This window comes from Serinus canaria, chromosome 11 (genome assembly GCF_022539315.1).
Source record: "Serinus canaria isolate serCan28SL12 chromosome 11, serCan2020, whole genome shotgun sequence".
Taxonomy (NCBI): Eukaryota; Metazoa; Chordata; class Aves; order Passeriformes; family Fringillidae; genus Serinus; species Serinus canaria.
This window is the reverse complement of record NC_066325.1, coordinates 16,090,348-16,114,177: the sequence shown is the minus strand read 5'-3', so window position 1 is coordinate 16,114,177 and position 23,830 is coordinate 16,090,348. Positions and strand designations below refer to the sequence as shown.

Below are 23,830 nucleotides of genomic sequence, written 5' to 3'. Positions count from 1 at the left end.
ACTCTGTCTCTCGCCCGGACCCAGCGGGATGCCCTCGGCGCTGTCCAGGTCACGGCCGGCCCCGGGGGATGCCGGCGGGTGCATGTGTGCGGGGGCGGCGGCAGGACCGCGGCGCTCTGGCCGCTGCCGCTGGTGACGTGCCGCGGTCAGGCAGCGACACACGCCCCGAACCATCCTTCCTTCCCCATGGCTCCCACCCGCCCCAGTGCCCGCCTCGGTGTCGCCCTCACCACGGTCCCTAACTACGCCCCGCGGCTCCCCCTTCCCGCTCTCCCCAGTACCGCGGCTACGCCATCCCTCTCCTCCTCCGCCTCCTCCTCTTCTCCTCGCTCTGTTCTGGGTCTTTCCTCGAGGATCTCATCCAAAAAGAGGAGGCGGCAGGGATTCCCCAGTGGAAGCATTAAAATTCATAGCGGTGCTCTCGCTCGTCCGATCCCGTTACAGAAATAGCTGCGAGAGGAAGAGGCAAAACCGGGCTCGGGAAGATTACACGGGCCGATAAGAAACAGCTGGCTTGCAAGTTGGATCTCACAGTGTACATTAAAGGAAGAAATCCAGCTGATCCGCTGTAATGCGTTTACAATACATCTGCCGAATAAAATACACCTGCCGCAGTCCTGCCACGGTCTCCGTCGGGGGTAAAATGAGCTCCGGCCGAAACACGGGGTGGGGGGGGGGTCGATTGTGTGAAACATAAACCGCGCCGCCTCCTGTCAGAAGAGCATCTGGAAATTGCTGAGCAATATTCAAATAAATTACATTTTAATGGCAGACTCTGATGTAGCCGGTTCGAGGAGCTAAATCACCACTTTAGTAAGCCGCTTCATTCCAGACTTGCCGTAATCTGGGACTCATTTTTAATTAGTAAATGGCATTAAAAACAATGATCCTACCACCCTGCCAGAGCCTGAGCCTGAACTGTTGACATGTGATTCTGATTTAGCTTCTGAGCAGGAGCTTTTTACACCTCTAGCATTTTATCTGCAGCACTTGGTGTCCCTTTGACAGTCTAGGCAGTGGAAATGCGGCTGATAAGATTAAGAATAGGACAAGTAAACCTGATAAGGACTAAGAGTAAAAAAAAAGCCACCAGTAGCAGGGAAGTTACCCACTGTCTCATATTAGAACAATCAGCTTTAATTCCTTTACTAATAAGTATGAAAATAATTCCTAGATTATTGCCGCTGGCTTCCAAATCTTTTTAACGACAGATTATTCATAAGTAGAGAAAATTATGCCCATTGCTATTAAATTTGACACCATTATGTTTCATTGATTAGAGGTATTGAAAAATCAAATAGTAACAACATAAATAAGTACATCTGAATTCATTAGCCCAGAATCTTTAAATTGTCTCACTTGTTCTTTAATGCACACCATGGGAAGGATTTTATTCGGTCTCTTTCCTGTGTCTCCCTCACAGAAATGAGTATTTCAGTAAAAGAACATGAACTCCTGTCTGGTTTTTGTCTACTCATGTTAATATGGGGACAAGAATAGACTCAAACAATTGTTCAAACAGGTTTTAAGGCTACATCATTTTGAATTCATTTTACATAATTTCTCTCTGTCATAATGAACATTTTCTAATGAACTAACATTTAGTTTTGCTGATGTTCATTTCATTTAAAATCAAGTAGAGAACTTTATTTTTTACATCAATATGCAAAGTCTTTGCATGTTTAAACCACTGTGACACTATCAGCACAAATAAGCTAAATTGATCTAAACCAAATTACACATTCAGTCAGGTCTGGATGTTTTTGTGGTATTCCTGGGAACACAACTTCAGAGTAAATTAGCTTCTGCTGTACTTTACACAATTGGGGTACCTTTAAAAAGTTTCACTTCCCCTCTTCTGGTAATGTTAGTTGCCCAACTTCTTCTTATCATAAACTTGTGTAATACTATTGCTTTTTGAGTTTCTCAGGTCTCCTCTTTCCTTCCACAACCATGGTATTTCATGGAACCAAAACCCCCAACTCCCTTCTTCTCTGGTGATTGCAGGTGAGGCCGTTCATGTAACTAAGTTGAAAATACAGATTCCTAAAAGTAGTAAGCCAAAAAACCCAAGAAATCACAGTGAAAAGAAAGGAAAAAAACCCCGAACCAGCACAATAAGTTCTTTTTTTTTTAGCCAGGTCAAGGCAACATGAGATGAAGGGGCACCTCAGCCTTGTCTCAAGCACTGTCACTGTGTAAACACCACCAGAATTCTCACAATGGGATTTCTCACTTTCTTCTCCCAATCCAAACATTCCCAGCAAATCTCACTGAATCTGAGGATGCTGCTGCTTTCTTTTTACTCTTGCTCACTTGCCAAGTGTGCTGTGGGGACTCTCACCCACGCCTTTCACTTCTGAAGGTGTCCTTACTACCAGGCTGGTCTGCCCCCTCTGATGAATTTTAAGACAGATGCAGTAAATAGAAGTCTTGAGCCCTGAAATTTAACAAATACACAGGCAAACATCCCCTCAAATAGCCTGCAGCCTTGTGCATCCTTCTGTGATGTGGAAACTGTGGTTTGAGTTAGAGACGGGAAGCATCAGGCACCGTTTGTAAAAGGAAATTTAAAAAGAAATTTTGGGTTTGCCTACTATAAATATTTGTACACAGCAAATGCTGAAATCCTTAGAGGCAAGTAAGCAGCACCTCACACAGAAACCAGGGTTTAATGTATGCAGTAGTAGGCAGCCATCCACCACCCCCTCAATCTTAATTTAGTTCACAACATTTTGAACACTGAAGTTTCAAAGCCTAATCTGTCTCTGCTTTTATAGTGCTATGGTAAGGACATTCTTCAAGACTCTTTCCTAAATAATACTGTCAAAACCAAGCTGATACAGAAATCATTAGTACTGCCCTAGCTACCCCCTTTAAGGCAATACCTATTATCTCTGCTGGAAAGTAGTATTTTTATGACAAGATAATTTTGAAGGTGCCAGTACTAACTGAGACAGCATCCTGTAAATTCTAGAGCTAGGCACGTTTGCTCTATTATAGGGCAAGAAGAACAGAAGGTCTTACATTGCAATTAGTGTTGACAGCCTTAGGAAATGCTGCTCAGGCATGGTTTCCATTCCTCCAGATTCCTCTCCCTCTGCAGATTTAAATAGCACGGTCACAGGATAAAGGTTTGTCCTAATTAACATTGTCCTAATAACATTTGCTTGACCTGTCTCTGCATCTTCCAGCTGATGTCAAAATTTTTGAAGACAGCTTCTTGCTTGCCTATGTGAGCTGAGTGCCCCTGACATTTCTGCCATGCCAAAGTGCATTTAAAATCTGTCTGATGCTTGAGAATTTCCAGCTAAACGAACAGAGACGTTTGGTCCCATTTTGTTAAAAGATTTGGAAAAAAAGAGACAGAACTGTAGCAGAAAGTGAACAGGGAGCTTTCTTCTGCTGCTTTTATTGATTCTGTGAGCCCAGGTAATCTAGGAGAAAGCAAACACCGGCGCTGGGGAGCATTAGGCAGAACTAGGATGGAACCATTAATAGGGCAGAGTGTCTGAGTGCTGGGGCTTATCCAAAGTGGCCCCTGTCACATGTGCACTTTAACTTTCCAGAACAGGTTTATATTTAGCAGGCAGATAAAATGGATGTAAAGGCGAAGTGCATTACGGTTACAGCAGCTTTGGAGATGAAGTTGTGACTCAGTACATGAACTGTAAAGGTCAACTTCTACTCTCATTTGTGCAGCTCCTCTGAAGCTGATGAACTGTGTAGGTGTTACACGAGAATATCACCCCCAAATTTAATAATCTTATATGACTACATGAATGTGACAATGGTATTTACACTGGCAGTCTGTAAGCCTTGTGTGATACAGTTGTTCTGCATGCTTCTACTTTAAAAATACCTTCCCACACTGATGATTAACTCAGACTTTATTTATTTCCCCAAGAAAATATCTCAGAAACATCTCAAGAAGTGCCAGATTAGAATTAGATAGTGTGCTTGAGGTGTATAAAAGAAGAATGGTATTGATTTCTGTGTCAAATATTATCTTTACCAACCAGGTTATGAAGTCTTTATCTATTAAGGGGAAAATCACAGAGTTATATCAAGGATATTTGATGTCAAATCAGTGAATAAATCCCAGCAGGCTGAAAGTTCTGCTAAACAAGACGTGACACTTGGAAAGGGTGTTTTGTGCTGGGGTATTGATTTTTAGGGTTTTGTTTTTGCCTTTTTAAAAAAAAGTATTGGGGATCCAAATGAAGACATGGCATTAACAAGGAAACAGAATTTTAAGAGTTTATCTATGTTCATGACCTTGTCAATCTGCCTTAAAGTATGACAATACTCACAGAAAATTTTATTAATTAAGCATTAACTGTCAGTTGACTTTTGAATGGTTTAAGAATTTTGAAGAGAGCAAACATAAAAGCCCTGTTAAGATAGTGAAAAAGAAAAAATATCCTAACATATACATCACATTTCTGAAGAAAACAACAAAGAGCATTTATTTTTCTTATATAAAAAATTCTGCACCTTTTAGAAGGACTGAATTTTCTTAACAAGGATTAAGTAACAGCAAGCAAGTTTGGGACTCTTTCAGTCCTAGAACTTTTAGCACAACTCTTCACACAAGTATCTGAAAAAATGCACTTAGGGATATCCCCAAATCCCATCTTGGTAAGAGTCATTGTGACTCAGTCCTCATGCCATGGTGTAAAATAACCTCAGGGCTTTCTGTCAACTGCAAATGGTCTCAGTGGCACTAGTTCATGACTTTATGGAACCTAAAGTAAGCTTGTTGCATATTTTTTTTCACAGTTAGAAGAAAACAGACCATTTTCTTCCCTTCTTTGCACCTTTACCTCTATAGTAAAATATCTTCCAATCTGTTTTCCATATTTAGATACAAAATGCAACCTCTACAAAACAAGCATCCTTCACAAATAGCCCCAAGATAAAGAAATTAATATATACTTGTTTCGATTGCATTTTCCACTAAATTGAAAATGCCACATATATAGATATCTTTTTATATATATATATATGTAGCTGTGAAACTAGAAACATTTTTCGAAGTCCAGAAGGAGATAATTTCTTCCATTCAGACAACTGAAAATAATGCTGCTTCAGTGAGAAAGCTGAAAAATGAATGCATTACCAACTGAAAGTAAAGCCAAAGATGTTTGTTATACTAATTTTAAGTTGCAGCCATTGCAGACAATCAGTTTTTTAGGACTATAAAAAGAAAAAAAAGTTGCAGGGAAAACTACGAATATTATTTCCATGTTTTCCAGTGTTTCATACCAGGTAAGAGTTTTGCTGTGTTTTTTGAAACTGTCAAATCAGCCAGATTAGACAGAGGTTTTACTACAACCTGATCCAAGAACACAGATTACACGGATTATTCTACAAGACCTGCAGCAGAAGGCCAGAAAAGCTGCTGATTAAAGACCTAGAACAAATAACAAAGAAACACAACACTTCAGCCATCATAAACTTAATCAAGTTATGTGCCTTTGAATACACTGGGTTCTTCCAGCAGAGGAAACAGCAGCTTCTTGTTTTTGTGTTAAGTTCTCTCAAGAACAACACCATTCCTGTTCAAGGAAAGGAAATAAAGTTCCAGGCTGGATCAGCCAGAAATGCTTCCTCCATTCAAGGTGCCAAAACAAAACACGTGAATTGCTGACAACAATGTGAAAATGCAATGATGGAACACCTGAAAGTTAAATCAACATTTTTCTCCTATTGTTTTAGGTTCAAAGATCCAAAGGACGGATTCACTGTCAAATCCTGGAGCCAGAAAGAAAATCAGCCTTTGACTGCATTGTTCTGATAGAAAACAATCAGCTTGCCAGCATGAAATTTCTTCAAATGAAAGAAATTCAGCAACTAAACCCAAACCAGTCAGGAACAATTTCACTGCCAGCAAAATTCTCAGCAACAGCAGGCAAGAAAGTAGTTTGAAAATACATGGGGCTTCCCTATCTCTGAACAGAGACTTTCTTAGTCTGTTCTAAATCAAAAGTTAGTTACTCCTGCCTTTTGGACTGTCTATCATTTGTGAAAGTTTCCAGAGGTGCAATCTGTCAAAATAGCTGACTTCTGCCTTTAAGTCAAATCCATTCTCAATGATGAAAAGCCTCAAATAACAGCCTAATCTAAAGCAGAGCCATCCCTATGATGGGAATAGGGCTGTTACTCCCAGAAGGATCTCACACATCTGACTGTCCCATGATTTTAAACAGCTCTGAACAGGAATTTAGTTTCTAGATATTTATGACATCTTCCCCTGTGTAAATACCTTCCTTTGCCCTCTGGAAATACCTGAATGCTGCTGTTTGCAAATGCTTACCTCAGACTGTGATGGGGCTGAACACAGCAGCCTCCTGCTGTCCATCAGGAAATGCTTCATTCATGACTACAGCTGAGGGAACAGTGCAGATGAACCTTCAGTCACGAGGCTTCTGCTCATTCACCTCCTCTGAATCACACATGCAAGACTTACAGGTAACAACAAAAATCAGCATTTTATATTCTCCAACTAACAGAAAATTATGGGATCATAACTAAACATGGGAGCTGTGCAGAAAGAAACAGGACAGAGTATGAGACATGCTCAAATCAAGCCACTCTAGGGTTTGGGTTTTTTTTAATAATTACAGTAGCAAAAAATATTTTCTCAGTTAAATAAAATACATAACAAAATAATAAGGAGATAGAATAGAGTATTTTGAACACCAACCATGATACTGCAGGTGAATTTCTACTGTAGGGGTGGTTTAAGATCTCTACTGGGACACTAGAGATCTTAAACCACCCCTACAGAAGGGGTGGATGGTAAGGTTGAGGAAGAAAGCAAAGGAACCCTGTCCTGAGAGTCTGTTGTAGAGGTGAGGCATCTGCCACAGAGCTGAAACTGCAGAGGTTCTCATTCCAGGTACAAGGTAAAGTCTTGTGCTGACTAGAGGTTTGAGGCAGAGAACCTTTTTGCACCTCCAGAGATCAAGAAGTGACATTGTAGGATATGTTTTGAAAGCTCTTGAGTTGGTAGAGGTTTTGTAAACTAAAACTAAGATGGTCAGGAGCAATGGGTGGTACCTGCCTATAGGCACTGGATCCCCACCCAGGCCTGTGCAGGCAGAGGTCATGGCCATTAAAACAGAAGGCAAAAAATGATTGAAGTTAACTTTATTCCAAAATATGTATAATTTACAGGACTGAATAAGTGCTTCATTTGTGAACAAAACATTTCAATACTTGTGAATAACTTACTAGTAGCTTTGTGTAACACTTCAGTTTCCAACAGAGGAAATATGGAACAGTATTTTGGCACAAGGTTTTCTCTGCATGCAATAATGTAATTACAAGTTTCACAGTTACTAGGACAACATTCCTTCTTTGGGATTGTCACTTGTAAAATAGGTCTAAGAAATGAATGCTTGATTTTGTCTTGTCACTGCAAGTTTACTGGCTTAAATAGCAAGAATTAAACATGAACATCCTTTGAAAACTAGATTTGTCCACTACATAAAAAAATCCCACCAGTAATGAAAAGAAAAATATTTTAAGGACATTTCTCAGCCTTGCTGAGATTAACTCACACGTTTTGGGAAAGACTCATCCATGAGATTTATTACTCATTCATTCCAAATAATCACAAACTTAAAGGAGATTGTTATCAGGTGTTGAAGTCTTTAAACTGTAAAGATTTGGCCATCTTTCATACCTAGCTTTATCAGAGATGCACTTGCAAATGTCTGTAGATAGAGGTACTGTCAATCTAGCTCTGCATGCAGGTGCTTGAAGCAAGTAAAGCACTGGATGTTGTGAAATGTAGAGCTGGCATCACAAGTCAACTATTACATTCCATAGCTAGTTTTTGCAGGTACTGTAAAGCCAACATATGAAAAATGGTCACAAATAAGGGACTTCTGTTATTTAACTCAGCAGATCTTGAGGCGTTTCCACCATTTCAGGCTGTCTGGTTACGTTTTCAGTGCAGAGTCACACACACAAACACAAACATTCCTCACCCTGACTGTGGGGCTGAGCGCTGAGTCCTGTTCATTGCACAGCAATGGCACTTGAAACAAGAGAATTCAGTCCTGTTCTAAGCAGCAAGTCCTTCTTGCAGATATTTAAATTCACATCAACTCTTAAAAAGCAACAACAAAAGAAACAGAAGATGCATGATTGCACCATACACTGGTTTGCTACCATCAGACAGCCATATCCTCACAGTGTTCCTGTTACCAATGGCAGCCTGGTTACTGGAGGCCCATCCTACCAGGACACAAGCATAGCAGCACCTTAAACCAAACAGGAATGAAAAAGCTTGCAAGGCCCAGAATGTTACCAAAAGTTTGGTATGAATGTATTTGGAACAGTAAATGGTACATTAAGATCATGTTTAAAAAATCAGCACACGTCAGAAATATATAAAAGCAAAGGAAGCTGTACAACAGTAATGATAAAGGCAAGCACATTTGGTTCACCTCAGAGTTGCCATTTCAGGAACATGTTCTTTTGCCAGTTGAGCACCCTATGTTGATTCAGTATCAGTTCTATTAAATTTCCCTACATTTAAAAGGCTATTAAACTCCCTCTAGCCCCCTAAACCCCCAGTCCTGTCAACTCTTACATTTCTACCCAGCCTCACATAAAAATCAATTCACATCTTAGCAGCATAAGGATTTAGGACAGTGGAAGGCAGCCATTGTTCTTTGTTCTGTTGCCCCTACACAACTGGGGTCCATATGACTAACAGGGAAATTCAGCCTCTTGTTTTCAACAGAAAAAAACCTGTATATTGTGCCTTGAAATAAAAATTTCTAAGGAGTTAATTACATACATTAAGTTACAGACACTGATCAAGTTGTTCAAAACTAATGGAGGTTTCACAAGGTTTCTTTTGCAGCTGTTGAATTTACAGCTGCGAGTATATATACATTTTTAATGCTTTCATATCCTTTGGAACTGAGAATTTTCTAAACTCAAGCAGCTTCACATAACTAAGAATACACAGCATTAGCAAACTCTGACTTAAAACTACCAATTTTTATACACAAAGTTTTGGGGAGGACTCCCTCCCTACCCACAGCAAAAAGTATTTACAGGTGTATTAGCAGAAACAAACACAAATAAAGCTGTAAGAAGAAGAAATATCTACTGTCAGACAAATTTTCAGCATTTTGAGAAACAAATATGGAAGGCAACAAGACAGACCTTTCATTTTTCAGCTTATTTGTGCTTATGTTCTCACAGAGTGCAAGTCCCAAATCTGCTGTTTCCTTTGTTCGACTCTTTATATCTTAAAGAAAAGCAGAAATGAAACTACAAAAGTACTAATTCAATTTTATAATAGTGTTACACAGGCATCCAGATCAAGAACCAGCAATCACAGCGTAGCAGAATTAAGCAGGAAACACAAAGGGTAAGTACACATAACATTAATATCACTTCCAGATAAAAAATTGTGCTAAGAGGCTACAGAGAATCTGATGTTACTTTCTGTATAGCAGCTTTAAGGGCAATAGAGGATACAAAAAAAGAGTGAGACAGTAAGTCACTGCTGACCAATACTTACAATACAGTGCCTTGAAAATCAAATCAGAGACAAACTGCAGAAAAAGGGAGATAAGTATCATTTTAGTTCTACCCAGAAATAGTTGTGTCTGAAGTTTATTTTATAACAGAGGCAAAAATAGAAAATCAGCCTTTTTCAAAATTTGTTTAAATGTGAAGAATTTGTAATATTCAGCTTTAGTGTTTCAGATCAGGTTTCATGAAGTTTTCTGTGGGATTCACCAAACTATGAAGTCTGGCTGCAGTCTTTACATTTTCACAAAAGCACTTAATAAATCCAAACTGAGTGACATATGCCAGACATACATGATCCAAACCTGTTTTTCACTTAAATGAATAATTTATGGAGAACCAAATTAGTGAAGAAAGAAGTTAATTTTGGTCAGAAATTAATTTCATCTTTCCTAAGACAGTGCAGACATTTAATAGTTTCTTAATACCGCACTTTCAATAAATGACTTCATGTTGCAGTCCTTCATGTTGTGTTCACCTAATCAAAGTGCAAACTGTTTTAAACAAATAGAATGAGTGAAAGGATTGTGATTTGAATGTTCTAATAAAATAGACAAAGCTCAGAAAGACTTGTAGTTAAAAAGTACAATAACTGGGTAATGATTACATTATAAGATTTCGTCCACACAAACTTTTGGGTCTGTTCCTGACAGTCCCTGATGCTAAGGGCTTTAGCTTTCACTATAACATGGCAATTAGCACTCTAATTTGTAAATTAGTTTCAAAGTACTTTAAACCTTGCTGGTCTCTCAGATGGCTATAACTAAAAGCCTTCAGTAATTCTGCTCCTCAGCACTCAAGATTCCTTCTCTTGCAGAGTAAAGGCTGACTTTCTAAATTGAGAGGTAATGAATGTGGAAAATACCCTTTTCCCAAACCAGGTTTATAGTGACTGCCTCTCTTTCACATGTCAGTACAGACAACTTGCACATGGGAAACACAGAAATCAGTGTATGAAGAAGCATTCTCTGGTATTCCAGCCAGGGGAAGAAAGGAGAAGGAATGACACTTTAAAATGTGAAGTTGCAACACTGCTAGAAAGATATTGCAATAGAATAAATTAACCTAATTTTGTTCTTTATCTTATCTCTCAATTTCAAAGCAGGCAAGTAAATATGAGTCAGTCATCTTCACAAGAAACAAAATTACAAGTTAAGTCCTCCTTTTTTAAATATATCCCACCCTTCAGAGGAGAACTCTACAGACATTGTGAAACCTGGGGACATTCCCCACAGCAGAGTGACTTTCTCCTGAGGAACTGCAAGATTCCGTTCTGCAGTTTCTTCAGCCATACTGGAAGTGTCTGAAATCATACCTAGAAATGCTGAAAAATCAAACAGGCAACAGAGATGGGGTTTCAGGAGGACAACACGAGTTTCAGGATTAATCTGAAGAGATTACTTCAGTAAAGACACACACCACAGCAATATAAAGACTATTAAGAAAAGACAAAGAAAAAAAAAAAAGGAAAAAAGAAAGGTATTGCTCATCTGCAACAAAAACAAGCTGGCTGCAATGGATGAGTAACTTAACCACCCACATCCTTGAATTGAGAATATGCAGCACAAAGCATAGGGAGTCCTCAAAACCTAAGGCTTGGACATACATTTGCTGCTGGGCATCATATTAAATATGTAGCCAGTATCTCTCCTCTAACAATGGAGGAGTAAAGTCTGTTACAGGCCCAGGAATTTGACACAAAGAGTTTTCCTTTAAGGTTACAGAAACTAAAATCTGTCCAGTACAGAACCAGAGGCATACATTTCACAGATATTATAGTAAGAGACAAAAATTACTTAAGGCCAAATTCCAACATACATTCGCAACTGGCTTAATGTAAATGAAAAATACTGCAAACAGTGGCATGAGGGGCAACCTAAACATTAAAAAAAAAGGTGCCAAGGGGTCATATGCTTCTTCTCTGAAAAATCAGTTTGTGTGAGTTTGACTATACTCTGGGAAATGGTGAAAGCTGCAGGAACTGAAGGCTGCAGATCAAAGTGCAAAAGAAAGATAGAGCTGTTCTGAAAGGGCTTCTGTGAGCTGATCTCCCAGCTCTGCTGTATGGATTCCAACTGTTTTTGGAAGCAGGAAGTCCAAAACCAGAAGTCAAGGTGAGTGTTTTAAGGAATTTAATTGTCCATTTTTAAAGATTTCTCTTACGGTCGTAAACTACTGTAACATTTCTCAACTCATACCTCAATAAAACTAGGAGAATTTCAGCAAAACCAAATGATTCCAGTCTCTGAGGCACACACATTGTAACATTTGCGTCTTCAAGACAGAAATAATTTAAGCAAATCCCTTCTGAAGACTCTAAAAATGTTAGTCCCATTTATTACACTAGCTAAAAGGGTGACATACTAATTTTCCCTACAATTACTAATTCCAAGTTCTTTTCCTACCCTTCAAAGAGCATCAGTGCCACTCAGGGAAAAAAAAAAATACTGCTTTCTACACACTTGTTTAATAATAAATATTTTCAACAATTCAAGAATCTCTATGTGTCTAGTGTGTTGGACAGGTATTTGGAAAATGTCAGCTTATGCAGGAGAAAGAGCTGTGAAGGCATAAAGTAAAAGACAATACGGCTGATTATGTTCATGCCGGATTTAAAACACAAGCTACTAAAAAAAGTAAACAGAAGTAGCTTACACTAATAGAATCCTCCCCCGTAAGTTCAGGGAAGCATCTCAACTGAACAGGTCAGGGTTTTGGTCCAGCACACTGGAACCCTGCATGTAAGCCAGGAATAAAGAGAGAGATATAGAGAACAACTTTAAAAGTTCTTCCACTTAGATGAAAGCAGTAACAGCTTCGTAATGAAGTTTGAGGAAAAAACATAGGCACCACATAATTTTTTAAGGTTCAAATGTACATTAACATGTTACAGCCCCCCCCTTTCCCCTCTATTTATACACACATAGTTTATGTAAAGTTACATATTCAATAGAGTACCTTCAGCATGAAAAGTCTCTTAGGTCAACTGCTCGTGACAAGTACATTCAATAATGCAAAGTGGATCACTTGGTAAAGCCATCTCTCCCACCCCAATAACTTAAATTCAAACCACAAGAAACAGTTATATTATGTAGCACTCAGTGGCTGGGCTTGTCAGAGCTCTGGAACAAGGAGTACAGCTCTTCACAGGTCTGTGTTTCTACTGAACTGAACTGGGACTCCATTGTATTCCAGGCTAAGTCAGCCAGAAGGAAGTCATCCATTGCTGTCTGTGTTTCATTGCTGGTAAGGAATAAACTCCCCAGATTCTCAAAGCAGCTATCCATAGTCTGGGTCTCAGCACTACTGAGCTGGACTTTGCTTTCAATATTCTGAGCAGGTGTATTTTTAGTAGCCATATATACTTCTGTCTGGGTTTCTGTATCAGATGAGTCAGTGCTCATCGAGAAACTGGACTGTTTCAGAATACTTCCTAAAGGCAGATGGGTAGTACTGTCCAAAAAGAAATTCAAGTCTGTCTGTGTCTGTGTATCAAACATCTCCAAACCTAAGAAGTTAGAATTGCCTCGGCAGCTATATGATTGAGTGGCACTATCTGAAAATAAGAAATCAGTCTGAGTTTCAATGTCCAGTGACTCCAGAACTGGCTCAGAGTTCAGGGTACCAAGCTCACTCTCTTCAGTCTGAGTTTGGATGTTGGATGCTGAAAAGAACTCTTCGATGTCAAAGTCTATCCCTGTGCTCTGTGATGGAGCAGATGGAAGATGTGTGTCAGCATTAGAACTTGTCTCAGACAAAAGGCCACGATTATCCAGTGTCTGGCCAGACATGTTTCCTGAAAAAATGTTTTCCAGATCACTTAGCAGGTCCATTGTCTGGGTTTGATTATCTGTTGTATTTTGAGGTGGAAGTATGTTAGTCTGTGTATTGAAGCTGATAAGGGATTCAGACTTAACCGTATCCTGATTCAGGCTCTTGCAACTACTTCTTTGCAGCAAGGTTTGATCTATATTTGCAGGCATTAAATTGTTTTCTGGAAGCTCAATGTGAGTAGAAACATTATATGATGAAGGAACATTGTCAAAAATGTCACTGCACATTACAGCCTGGTCCATCTGTACTCTTCCATCAATACAGTCCTGTGTCCTGCTGGTTTGAGTCTCTCTGGAAATGCCACACGTTGGAAAACAGCCCTGACTGAAAGCATCAGTCTGAGCAGCTATGGATGAAGTCAGTTTGGAAGCAGGCAGCAGTGTCTGTGTCTGTACACTGATGGGCAATGAAACCTGGGAACTGAATGACAGATCTGTCTGAGAACAAGAGGACACAGAAGAATTGGGAGTCCAGGCTGCAGCTGGTACAAAGCTCTGTGAGATGTAAGATAAATCAGTCTGTATATTTATCGAAGAAATTTTGTTCTTGTGACAAACATTCCCCAGCTCTTGTCCTGGGTTATTTGATGTCACCTTGTCCAATTCAACTTGTACACCAGTACTTACTGGATCACGATCACCAGAAGTCGTCACCTTTGAAACAGGCATACTGTCTTTAAATACAAGTGTTTCTGCCTCCAGGGCTGGAATCAGGATTCCTATAGACTGAGGCAATAAATGAACAGTACTTACAACTGAACCTTGATTATCAACAGCCACTACAGCAGGTTTGACAGAAGAGTCTGTTGCAGATACATACACGGGCAAGTGAGCAACCTGCATCACTGGAAGTTTAACCAAAGCCACCTTGGGCTTGGGTAAAAGCATCTTTGGTGCACATTTTGGCTGCATTTGGTTTGTGAAGTTAGAACTGCAGGAGCCTTCAAGAGAGGCTGCTACTTTCACTTCAGAGGACTCCAATTCCTGAGTGCCAGGAGCAGTACTGTGTGTATTGCTGAATGCTTCGTTTGCCTTCTCTGCCAACTGCTGATTATGAACGGAGGACTCCATTTTCCTTTTCTTACTAGGAGGATCCCTGTGAACATGAGATCAATAATTTATACTTCTTTCCAACACAGAACATCTGCCTTCCATTCTTTTGAGTCACTGCATTGAAAATACCAACTGAAGTCACAGATGAGGTTGGATATGAGAAGACAATTAATCCAGATTAAAACATAAAAAGACTCCATGAAGTTCAATTTTGCTAAATGTCATTCCTCACTCTCTCCTTCTAAAAAAGAATAAACACTACCCCTTCTGGAGACCTGTTTCCAAATGGATGCGCAAGTTTAGATGGTTTCTTCCCCTCTTACATTAAGCACACTGATTCGAAGACTTTTAATGTGTTATTTTGACACTGACTCAGACTGAGCATTGAAGGGACAGAGCTTTTAAAATATGTGTACAGGTAATGGTCTCTCATGGAAATGGAAGATAAAAATAGCAATTCTTCACACAAAACTTAAATTTTGCAGCAGCGGAACCCCAAAGACAGGCTAGGTTTCAGAAAGTAGATTGCCCTTTATGAAATATATGGACATATTGAAACTATAAATCTAAGCATAGGTGGTAAAAAATACATCCACCAACAATTGCAACAATGACTAGACCGTACAAGAAAACAACCTGAAGTGCATTCCACACCTCAGTTACCAGCTATAAACATCTCCAAATCATGTCTACTCTCACAGAACTGCAAAAGCAGATGCAACAAGAATCCCACCATTTATGCCAAGCACTGCAGTGTCATCAGCACTTTTTGTATTCTCTGTAGGGAAACCAGATCTTACTGATCAGATGACCACCACTGCCTTCAACAAAACAGAAACTCCTAAAAGCAACAGAGAAACTGCAAACTGCTTTGCAGCTAAAACAACATGATCCTAATTTCCTATTTAATCAACAGAAAGGAGACAAAAAGGCAGCACATGAGACACACAGGACTTGGTGATGAATGTATCATTACTTCACTGCTTCACTTTTACCTGTGTTCTGCAGGGATTTCATGGCCAGTTCTGTAAATGTGAGACAGTAATGCTGTTCTGCTGGCATAAGGGCACCCACAAGTACACTGGAAAGTCTTGCCACAGACCTCTATATGCCGTTTCAAATACCATTCTGTGCCATAGGAGTTACTACATTTATCACATTTGTGCTTCTTTTCAGCATGCATTTTCATAAAGTGCTAGAATACACAAGGGAAAGTAAACATTAGCATTCAGTGAAGATTAAAAAAAGAAAATCACGGTTAGGGGAGAAAATATCTGCAATTTTTTAGTTGCTAAGTTGCACTGAAGTGTAGCATTAATTATTTTTTTGAAGTGTTACTACAAATAAATTCAAAGAAGTCAATAGAGAGAATCTGAAGTTTGCAAATCTGCTGATGCTACATGCATCTTAAAAACACAGATAAACATCTACCCATTCTAATGCCATTGAAGGCTTCCTGTGGACATCAATAAATCTACAGATCAACCTTGCCCAAAGGGCACAGTAAGTCTATGCTGCAACATGTGCACACTCCTGAGGATCTACAAATAATCTCAAGTCATACAGGTCAACACCAGAGCAAACACCAGAATTTTTCCTTTTCATTTATGGCACCAAGTGCCAGCCACTCAGCTCCTCCAGGTAACCCCAGCTCAGCACAGGTAACCAAGTGCAGCACAGTGCTCTTTTTGCTCACTAATGCAGAAACAAGTCTTATATATTTTCTTAAACAGGTTAACTAGTAAACAAATGCATTTTGGTATTAAAGCAGAGAAAAGCTCTTAATCCTTGACCACTTGAAAAAGCAGTTAAAAACAGCAGCCACAGTTTAAACTCCATCAGTTGCTACTGATGAGGGTGATTTTTTTTTTCCCCCTCTTTAATCTTTCTCTATCTATTTCATTTGTGGAGAGGGGCTCTGATGTAGTTTAGAAGAACATACTGGCATCTGTCTGATCAAAAGGTTCAAGTCCTCTAATACAAGCGTGCAAACATGCAAACTCATAAATCACATGTGCACTTGAGTTGCTGCATACAGTTCTCTAACTTCTGCTATGTGCTGAGAGGTTATGCTCGTATCTGTAGGCAAAAGTGCACACTCTTTGGAGTAGAGACAGAACTAAATCAGTGTGAAAATACTTCAGGAAACAGGAATACCTGTTTTACAAGAGAAAATTGGGAAAATGGTCTGTTTGGTCCTCTAGGGCAGCCTTCAATAGGACAGCAGTAGAATTTCTGTGAAGTTTTCAAACCCTTCCTTACTGGTGCATTAAGTTTTCCGTCCTGAAAAAGAACCAGTTGGTAAGTTGACAAATCTACAGGTTTGCATATTCAAGACAATATTCAGAATACATATCAACTATGGCTCACTGAGTTTACACATCTCAATGAGTTGGAGGCACTTTCCTATGTGATTTGAAAGTTCAAATGGAATTTTTGCCCTGTGTGGATGCCACTTTGCAAATGTCCCATCAAAATTACCATGTGCAACTATAACAAGCTCTATGAAGTAGTGGTACTGTACCATTTACTTTTACCAAGACACTCCCTGTCCCATGTTTCCTGTTATTTGAGCCCAAAAAAAATTTCCATACAGATACTACTCTAGACTGCTGATTCAATGTGGTTTTACTTGTTAGTAGCACAGTGATGAAGCTCCATTAAGATTAGTCACTGAAACACAACACTTCCTTGATGCTAGAATTCTGTTAGCACTGTTTAGAGTTTACTTGTAATAAAAATGAAAAATGCCAAGTATGCTCTGCCACTTAATTTAGATCATGAACCAAATCTCACTAAAATCTATGAAACAACTGGTATGCTAATTCTGATCCTCTGAACACTAAGTGACCAATCTATCCAGGCTTTCCACGTGAGCTGTCTCACCGACCCTCACATGAAGAAAGCAACACAACTTAATCAAAGAGGACCTCAAAAGTACATATAAGAAGGACATACTAGTGGGATTGTCCAGACTGTTCAACAATATAGAATTCTTTCCTACTGAGGACACTGGCATGGAAACCAGACAGCACATTTACCTCTAGTCATACCCTAACTGAAAGGGTCTCAGTGGAAGCATCTGTGTCTAAGCAAAAAATTAAAAGTGAACTATTTAAAATCTGATGCTCAGAGAAGCTGTGAGTCTCCTTCCATGCTGAGACTGAATCAGAGACCAAACACAGTCCCCAGAGCCAGTTAGTGTAGTCCATGATGGCATCCCCAAGATGATTTTCCAGGGAAGAAGTGGGATCATGCCCTGATTGAACTCTGCACTTGATTTTCCTTAGCATGAGGACAGTGAGCACAGTCAGTAATGGAAGGTTGATTTCACACCAGTCACTCCCTGCCTCCCTCTTTGGGCAGATCTCCAGCTGGTGGTGTTTACACAGGTCACACCAAACAGAGAGAATGTACAAAGCACAACAGTCCTCCCAGTGTGAAGCAAACAAAGTATGTACCTCAGCTGCCAGGGCTTCACTGCTCACACCCCCACCTTACCCACCTGCAGTTACTCACAACCCAGCAATGCTGTCCTTAGCCACTCCTGCTTTGCTTTTGAAATCCTCTCATTTGCACCTCAGGAAGCTGGGGAGGGGGATATTTCAATGATTTTGTTTTCCCTCAAATCACCTCTTAAACTAAGATAATCTGTAAAATGTAATCCCTTCAAGCAACATTTCAGTTGTATTTCCACACAACACTGCTACATGCTGCCATTGTCACAAGCTCATTTTTATTAATGACAGACTCAATCAAGCAACATTTAGAGCATCTTGACCAAAAGGATCACCTGCCATACCAAGAAAACCTGGAATAAGTCTCTAAAAAGGGAATTTTCATGTAACATTTTTACCTTCCAAGCACGTTGTACAGCAGTTTTCCCTGTGGACAGCCCATTCATAACAGGCCTGTTCTACCTCTGCTGAATCATCACTGTGACTATTGTTGTACCTCCTAGAGCCACTGCCCTAAACAGGAACATGACACAAAGAAATCTAGCTGTCCCAGCCCCAATTCCACTTTTTAACCCTGACTTTACACAGAACACTTTCATCACATGTCAAAGACCTCAGGAGAAAAGAAGATCTGCCTTAAAATCAAAGCTATGTTTGGCCTCTCTCACTGCAGATGATATCAATATGCTGAGTAACTGGCATTTAGAGTTACTTATTCCTAAATAAAAAATTAAGTGTGTTATATTTAACATTACAACCCAACAACTGACAGGGCAATAGGGCAAACATGTTCAGCCACTTAACAGGTAAACCTCAGTCAGGTTATTTAGAATGACTGAAATACTAAGGTATAGAATAATACCAAGTGTTTAAAAGCTTTATGGACACCAATAAAATGCCTTTTTAACAGCTGGAACACAGCCTTTAGTGGCAGAGACCACAACACATTAGCTGTGGCAAGCTGAGACATACTCTATACATTTAAGATATTGTATATGGATAGTAATCTTGCTTTGACCTTTCCCAAGTCCTTGTGGCTCTAAATGGTTCATCTTGCATCTTCTCAAAGCCCACCTGGCCAGTCCTGTTTCAGACATTCCTACAGCTTCCTTCCTTACCTATCTAATTTTATGTCCCATGTTTCTACAACATCCACCCACCAAAATTATTGGTAGATATTGGTCCAATGAACTTCTCCCAGTGCAGACACTTCCACTGGAAGGAATACTGCCATGGCTTGTGACAACAACTGGGAAAGCAGGAATTAACAGTCCCTCCTACAGACTTAGTCAAGGTGAACTTAGTGACGTCTTGCTTTCCTGCCCCAGTAAGACTTACTCCAAAGGATTAATTTTAAGTGATGTTGCAGTAGACTGTAGTCAACTATTTAAATCATGGGGGTTTTGCAGCAGAATCTCAGCCATTTCTTTACTAAATAGGACACGGAGAGAAGTGCATTTATTCTTATGATAACAACCATTGTGGTAGTGCAGTATTTGAGCAACCTACCCCAAGAGTGTGCTACCCTTTCAGTTCACCCTAACTACAGCCTCCCAGTTATCACAGTAATCCACTTTACATGAACTCTTCTAGCTTCATGTAGTTTCCCTTCTTCCCATAAAATAATATAGCCAAAAGACCAAAGAATTAAAATTAAAAAATCAAGTTTATACCCACTGCTCTCATTTTTTAAATTAGCTTATGCTCTGTCAAAGAGCCAAAAAAAATTATATATCAACTTCATATCTTCTTTGTTAGTCAAAACAAGCCAAATTTTTCTAATTTCCCTTTGTCAGAAACACTTGCCATTAATCACCCTTAGCAGTTATTTTCTACAGATCTTCTGGTTCATTTGAACTTATCTGAATGAGATTCTTGCCCAACAGTACTGAAAAAGAATATCCCTCTGCCATATTTTAGGATTGCCCTTTTCACAGCAGCTTTACCCTAAATTCTCATTCGTGTATGACCAAATTATTTTGCAAGTGTTTCCCACCTCAGGGTATTTCTGTTACAAACCAAAGCTGATCAAACTGTTTGTTATCACTTCACAAGACCAAAACCTGGTACTGCTGCACTCGACTCTGTTTTTACAGGCCAGTTTCTATGTAAATGTCCTTCCTTTGCCACTGCAATCCCTCATGGGTTTTGGTATAAAAACATCTTACTGGTGCTTCTTTTATTGATGAAAATTAACCAAGTCACCCTCCCTTCTCCTCAGGAGGACTGTGTTCTCTCCTTCCCCAATAGCTTCTTACCATCTCATTTGCCAAGTTGCTTCTTCACTAATTTAATATTTCACTAATAAATGCAATCGACTAAATTATTTTTAACTGGGAAATCAGCTACCTCTTAAAAGGGAATACCAATATTAAAATATTTAGTCTCCCCTAAGCCTCAACAACATTTTAGTCTCAATTACAATGCCCTTGAAACAAGTCAAGAAGTTTCTGAAAGTCTGCATCCATCCATGTTTCAGTATTTATTCCAAGCTATCACCAGATTTAGTAATTAGGTGTATGGACTATGCTCTAATTCTACAAGCACTGGTGGCTAACAGCAAGCTGGGTGAGAAAGCAGCATGTGCTCACCCATCATACCCCGAGTTATGTAACCCATCAGCTACACTGCACGCTCAGAGCATCAGCTCACAACCAAAATGACTCTGCTGACCTGAAAGAACACTTGGAACTTCTGCTGTACCTCCCCCCACACAAACATGTGAGATCTAACACATAACACACAGAAAAGCTGTTAGCAGGTATAGGAAATGAAATGAAAACATCCCAGAGACACAAGACAGCAAGTGCACTTGACACTATTTCCTTTTGTTCCTCACCAAGGAGCACGTGTGACCCACACTCGACTCTGTAGCCATTTCACAGAACAGGGATGTTTATTGTTCACCCACTGAGGCAGCACTTTCAGAATGCAGCTATGAATGCTGCACTTGAAGTTTTCCAGAAATACAATTTGTCCTTGCACACTTGGCATTACAATTTTGGGAAAAGGGTATCTTTCTGCAAGGCCCACTCTCAATGTGTGCCTGCTGAACTGTCGTTCTCCTCCCCCCCAGCACATGCTTAGCTCAGGAGTATTATGGAAATGAGGGCTTGTTTCCAAAATGGCATCCATCTGTTTTGCTGGGGTTTTTTTAGCTCAGACATTTAAAAAAAAAACAAACAAAACCCCAGTAAAACAGCCCTCGGCATTGGGATGGAGATGGTTTGCCAGCTGATAAGGTTAGGAAATGCTGCATGTTTGCACAGCACCTCACAAGTGGGGCTTTAAAGTCTTACTGCAGAAAGATTGGTGATAAGCAAGTAAAACAACAGAAGCTGTGTCCCAAAGAACTCCTAACTGCCTGTGGTATGTTTACAAAAATGTGCAAAATTTGTTATTTTCTGTAAGTAATTTTAGAGGAATCCTCAACAAAACTGGCCAGCCCATTCACATACACACTTCTGTATCTATACAGGGACCTGCAGGAGCCTTTCAAGAGGGGAAATTTAAACAAGAGATAATGAGAAACACTTCATTATTCCCATCTGGAATCACAGAATGGTTTGGGTTGGAAGGGGACCTTGAACATCATCTTGGTTCCATCCCTGTGCCATGAGTAGGGAAACTTTCCACAAACCAAGGCTGCTCCAAGCCCCATCCAACCTGGCCTTGGACACTTCCAGGGATGGGGCAACCTGTGCCAGGGCCTTCCCATCCTAACACTGAAGAACTTCCTCCTGATATCTAACCTAAAGCTAATTCCTCCTTTTGAACCCGTCCCCCCTTGTCCTGCCACTCTAGTCTCTTGTCCCTATCCTTCCTGTGAGTTCCCTTCAGGTACGAGAAGGCCTCAATTAGGTCACCCCACAACACTCTCCATTCCAGCCTGAACAATCCCAAATGTCTCAGAATCTCTCGGAAGAATCCCAGTTCTTCTGAGCGTGGGGAATCACACCGCCCCTCAGTCTCACTACGAACCAAACCCCAGCACAGCCAACACCGCAGCCGCCCCCCGGACCCGAGCCGGCCGCAGGCCCCGGGGCGGAACACGGCGCTGCGCCACGCCAGAGCCACGCAGCCACGGCGAGGGGCCGAGCGGGAGGGGGCGGCGGGGCCGGCCCGGCCTCACGGCGGTACCTGGAGCGGGTGCGCCTTGCTGAGGTGCATGTTGAGGGCCGGGCTGTTGGGCAGCACCTTCCCGCAGCCGGGCACGGTGCACAGGATGTTGGTCCGCACTTGGGACAGCTCTGTCACCGAGGGCCGCACCAGCTCCCCGGCGGGCGGCAAGTCCCTCACGGGCGCGGGGGGCCGCCCCAAGCCCCCGCCACGCCGCCCGGCCGCCGCCGCCATGTTGCTGTCAGCTGCTCGGCCCCCGCTCCGCTTCCGGGGACGGCGGCCAATCGGCGGCGGCGCTGCTGAATATTCATGAGGCACGTGGCGCGGCCCCGCCCCCGACCGCCTGCGCCCCGCGGTGGCGGCTGTGAGCGGTGCGGCCGGGCGCGGGCCCGTGCGCGCTCCCGCGGCACAAAGCGCGCACACGACGCACCGGGACACGCGGGGGAAACGGCGAGGGGCAGCCTGGGCACGGCACCCGCCCCCGGCGCACACCGCTCAGGCGGCTCCGCTGCACGGCCCAGGGGCTGCGGTTATTGTGTTGCACCGGGAAGTGGAGAGGAGGCACCGCTTTCTCTGCTGGTCAGGGCCAGGACGCTGGACCAGGACATTCCATTAGGGAATGGCCTAAGCTCTGGCGGGAGGCTGAGGTTGGATATTAGGAAAACGTTCTTCATCCAGAGCACAGTCATTAGAACAGACTCCTCGGGGAAGTGGTCACAGCAGCAGCCTGACAGAGCTCCAGGAGCATCTGCAAAACACTCTTAGTCACGGTGGGATTGTTGGAGTGTCCTGTGCAGGGCCAGGAACTGGACTTGAGAACCATTGTGGGTCCCTTTCCAACTCAGAATATTCTATGATTTCCTAATATTGGAATCACCCACACAACACACAGAGGTTTTTCCCCTATAGTTGGTCAAGTTAAGGGAGAAGATGAACACCAGTTTTTGGGTAAGAGTTATCCTGGGTGTAGCCCCAGGATCTGTGTTCCTCCTGCAGCCCCTGTGCCCTCAGCTGCAGGCATTCTGCTGCCTGGGGTTAGCACAGAATAGTCGGGGTTGAAAGGGACCTTTAAACATCATCTAGTCCAACCCCAAACTTCCAAATTGCTGGAAGAGACCAACTGGAATGGGGAAGACAAGACTGGTCTCCACATTCCCTCGTGTCCTTACCTCCTCCATGGGGACACCTGCTCAGCAAGAAGGAACCCCAGAGCTGCAACGGTTTCCTGACAAATTAATAAATACACACCTCCTTGCCTGGAAATGCTGCGTAGTTCCTGGAATATCCCTGCTTACAGGAAGTTAGAGATAAAACATCTCTGAAAATCAGAGATACTAAAAAGGGGATGGAGGCTGCCTTTCCCAGAAACAAGAGGCAGTAGGCCAGGTACTGACAGTGTTCTAGAGCACTTGGGAACTTTACCTTTATGGTAAATCACTGCCCTCTCAGGCATTTAGGTTATTTGGGAGAGAGCATTATGAAGAACAAGTTGCACAGAGTGAAATATATGCTGGAATCTTAATGGATCTGAATCCTGGAAGAATAGTGAGTATGTTAAGAGCCAGCTCTTAATGTCTATCACACCAAACCTGGAATTCTTCCACAATCCTAACATTATGTTAAGTACTTTGTCAAATCAACATTTAACTCACACAGGTGGAATTCCTAAAATCCATAGCACTAGCAGATAGTCCTAAACCTCTTTTCATGTGTGAGTTATAGAGATGCTGAAAACCAACCCAAAAATCTGTATATGATAAGTAATGTTTTCAAGTCAGGCCAAACAAACTTTCATGAGAAGAC

General features: G+C 41.3%; 1 protein-coding gene across 1 annotated transcript; it reads right to left on the bottom strand.

Annotated features, from left to right (window-relative positions):
• Positions 1-7,140: 7,140 nt before the first annotated feature.
• ATMIN (ATM interactor) lies at positions 7,141-22,291 on the bottom strand. The gene is made up of 4 exons (XM_030227580.2): positions 22,049-22,291; positions 16,608-16,733; positions 15,446-15,645; positions 7,141-14,493 (listed from the first exon to the last, which is right to left on the bottom strand). The coding sequence occupies exons 1-4, from the start codon at positions 22,259-22,261 to the stop codon at positions 12,663-12,665; spliced, it is 2,370 nt and encodes a 789-aa protein (XP_030083440.1). The 5' UTR covers positions 22,262-22,291; the 3' UTR covers positions 7,141-12,662.
• Positions 22,292-23,830: the final 1,539 nt, after the last annotated feature.

Excerpts from the sequence above, each read along its gene's own strand:
- ATMIN (XM_030227580.2), bottom strand. The coding sequence starts at position 22,261 with ATGGCGGCGGCGGCCGGGCGGCGTGGCGGGGGCTTGGGGCGGCCCCCC. Across the intron at positions 16,734-22,048 it reads GCAAGGCGCACCCGCTCCAG|GACGGAAAACTTAATGCACC; the intron begins GTACCGCCGTGA and ends GTTCTTTTTCAG. Across the intron at positions 15,646-16,607 it reads AATTTTCTCTTGTAAAACAG|CACTTTATGAAAATGCATGC; the intron begins GTATTCCTGTTT and ends TGTGTATTCTAG.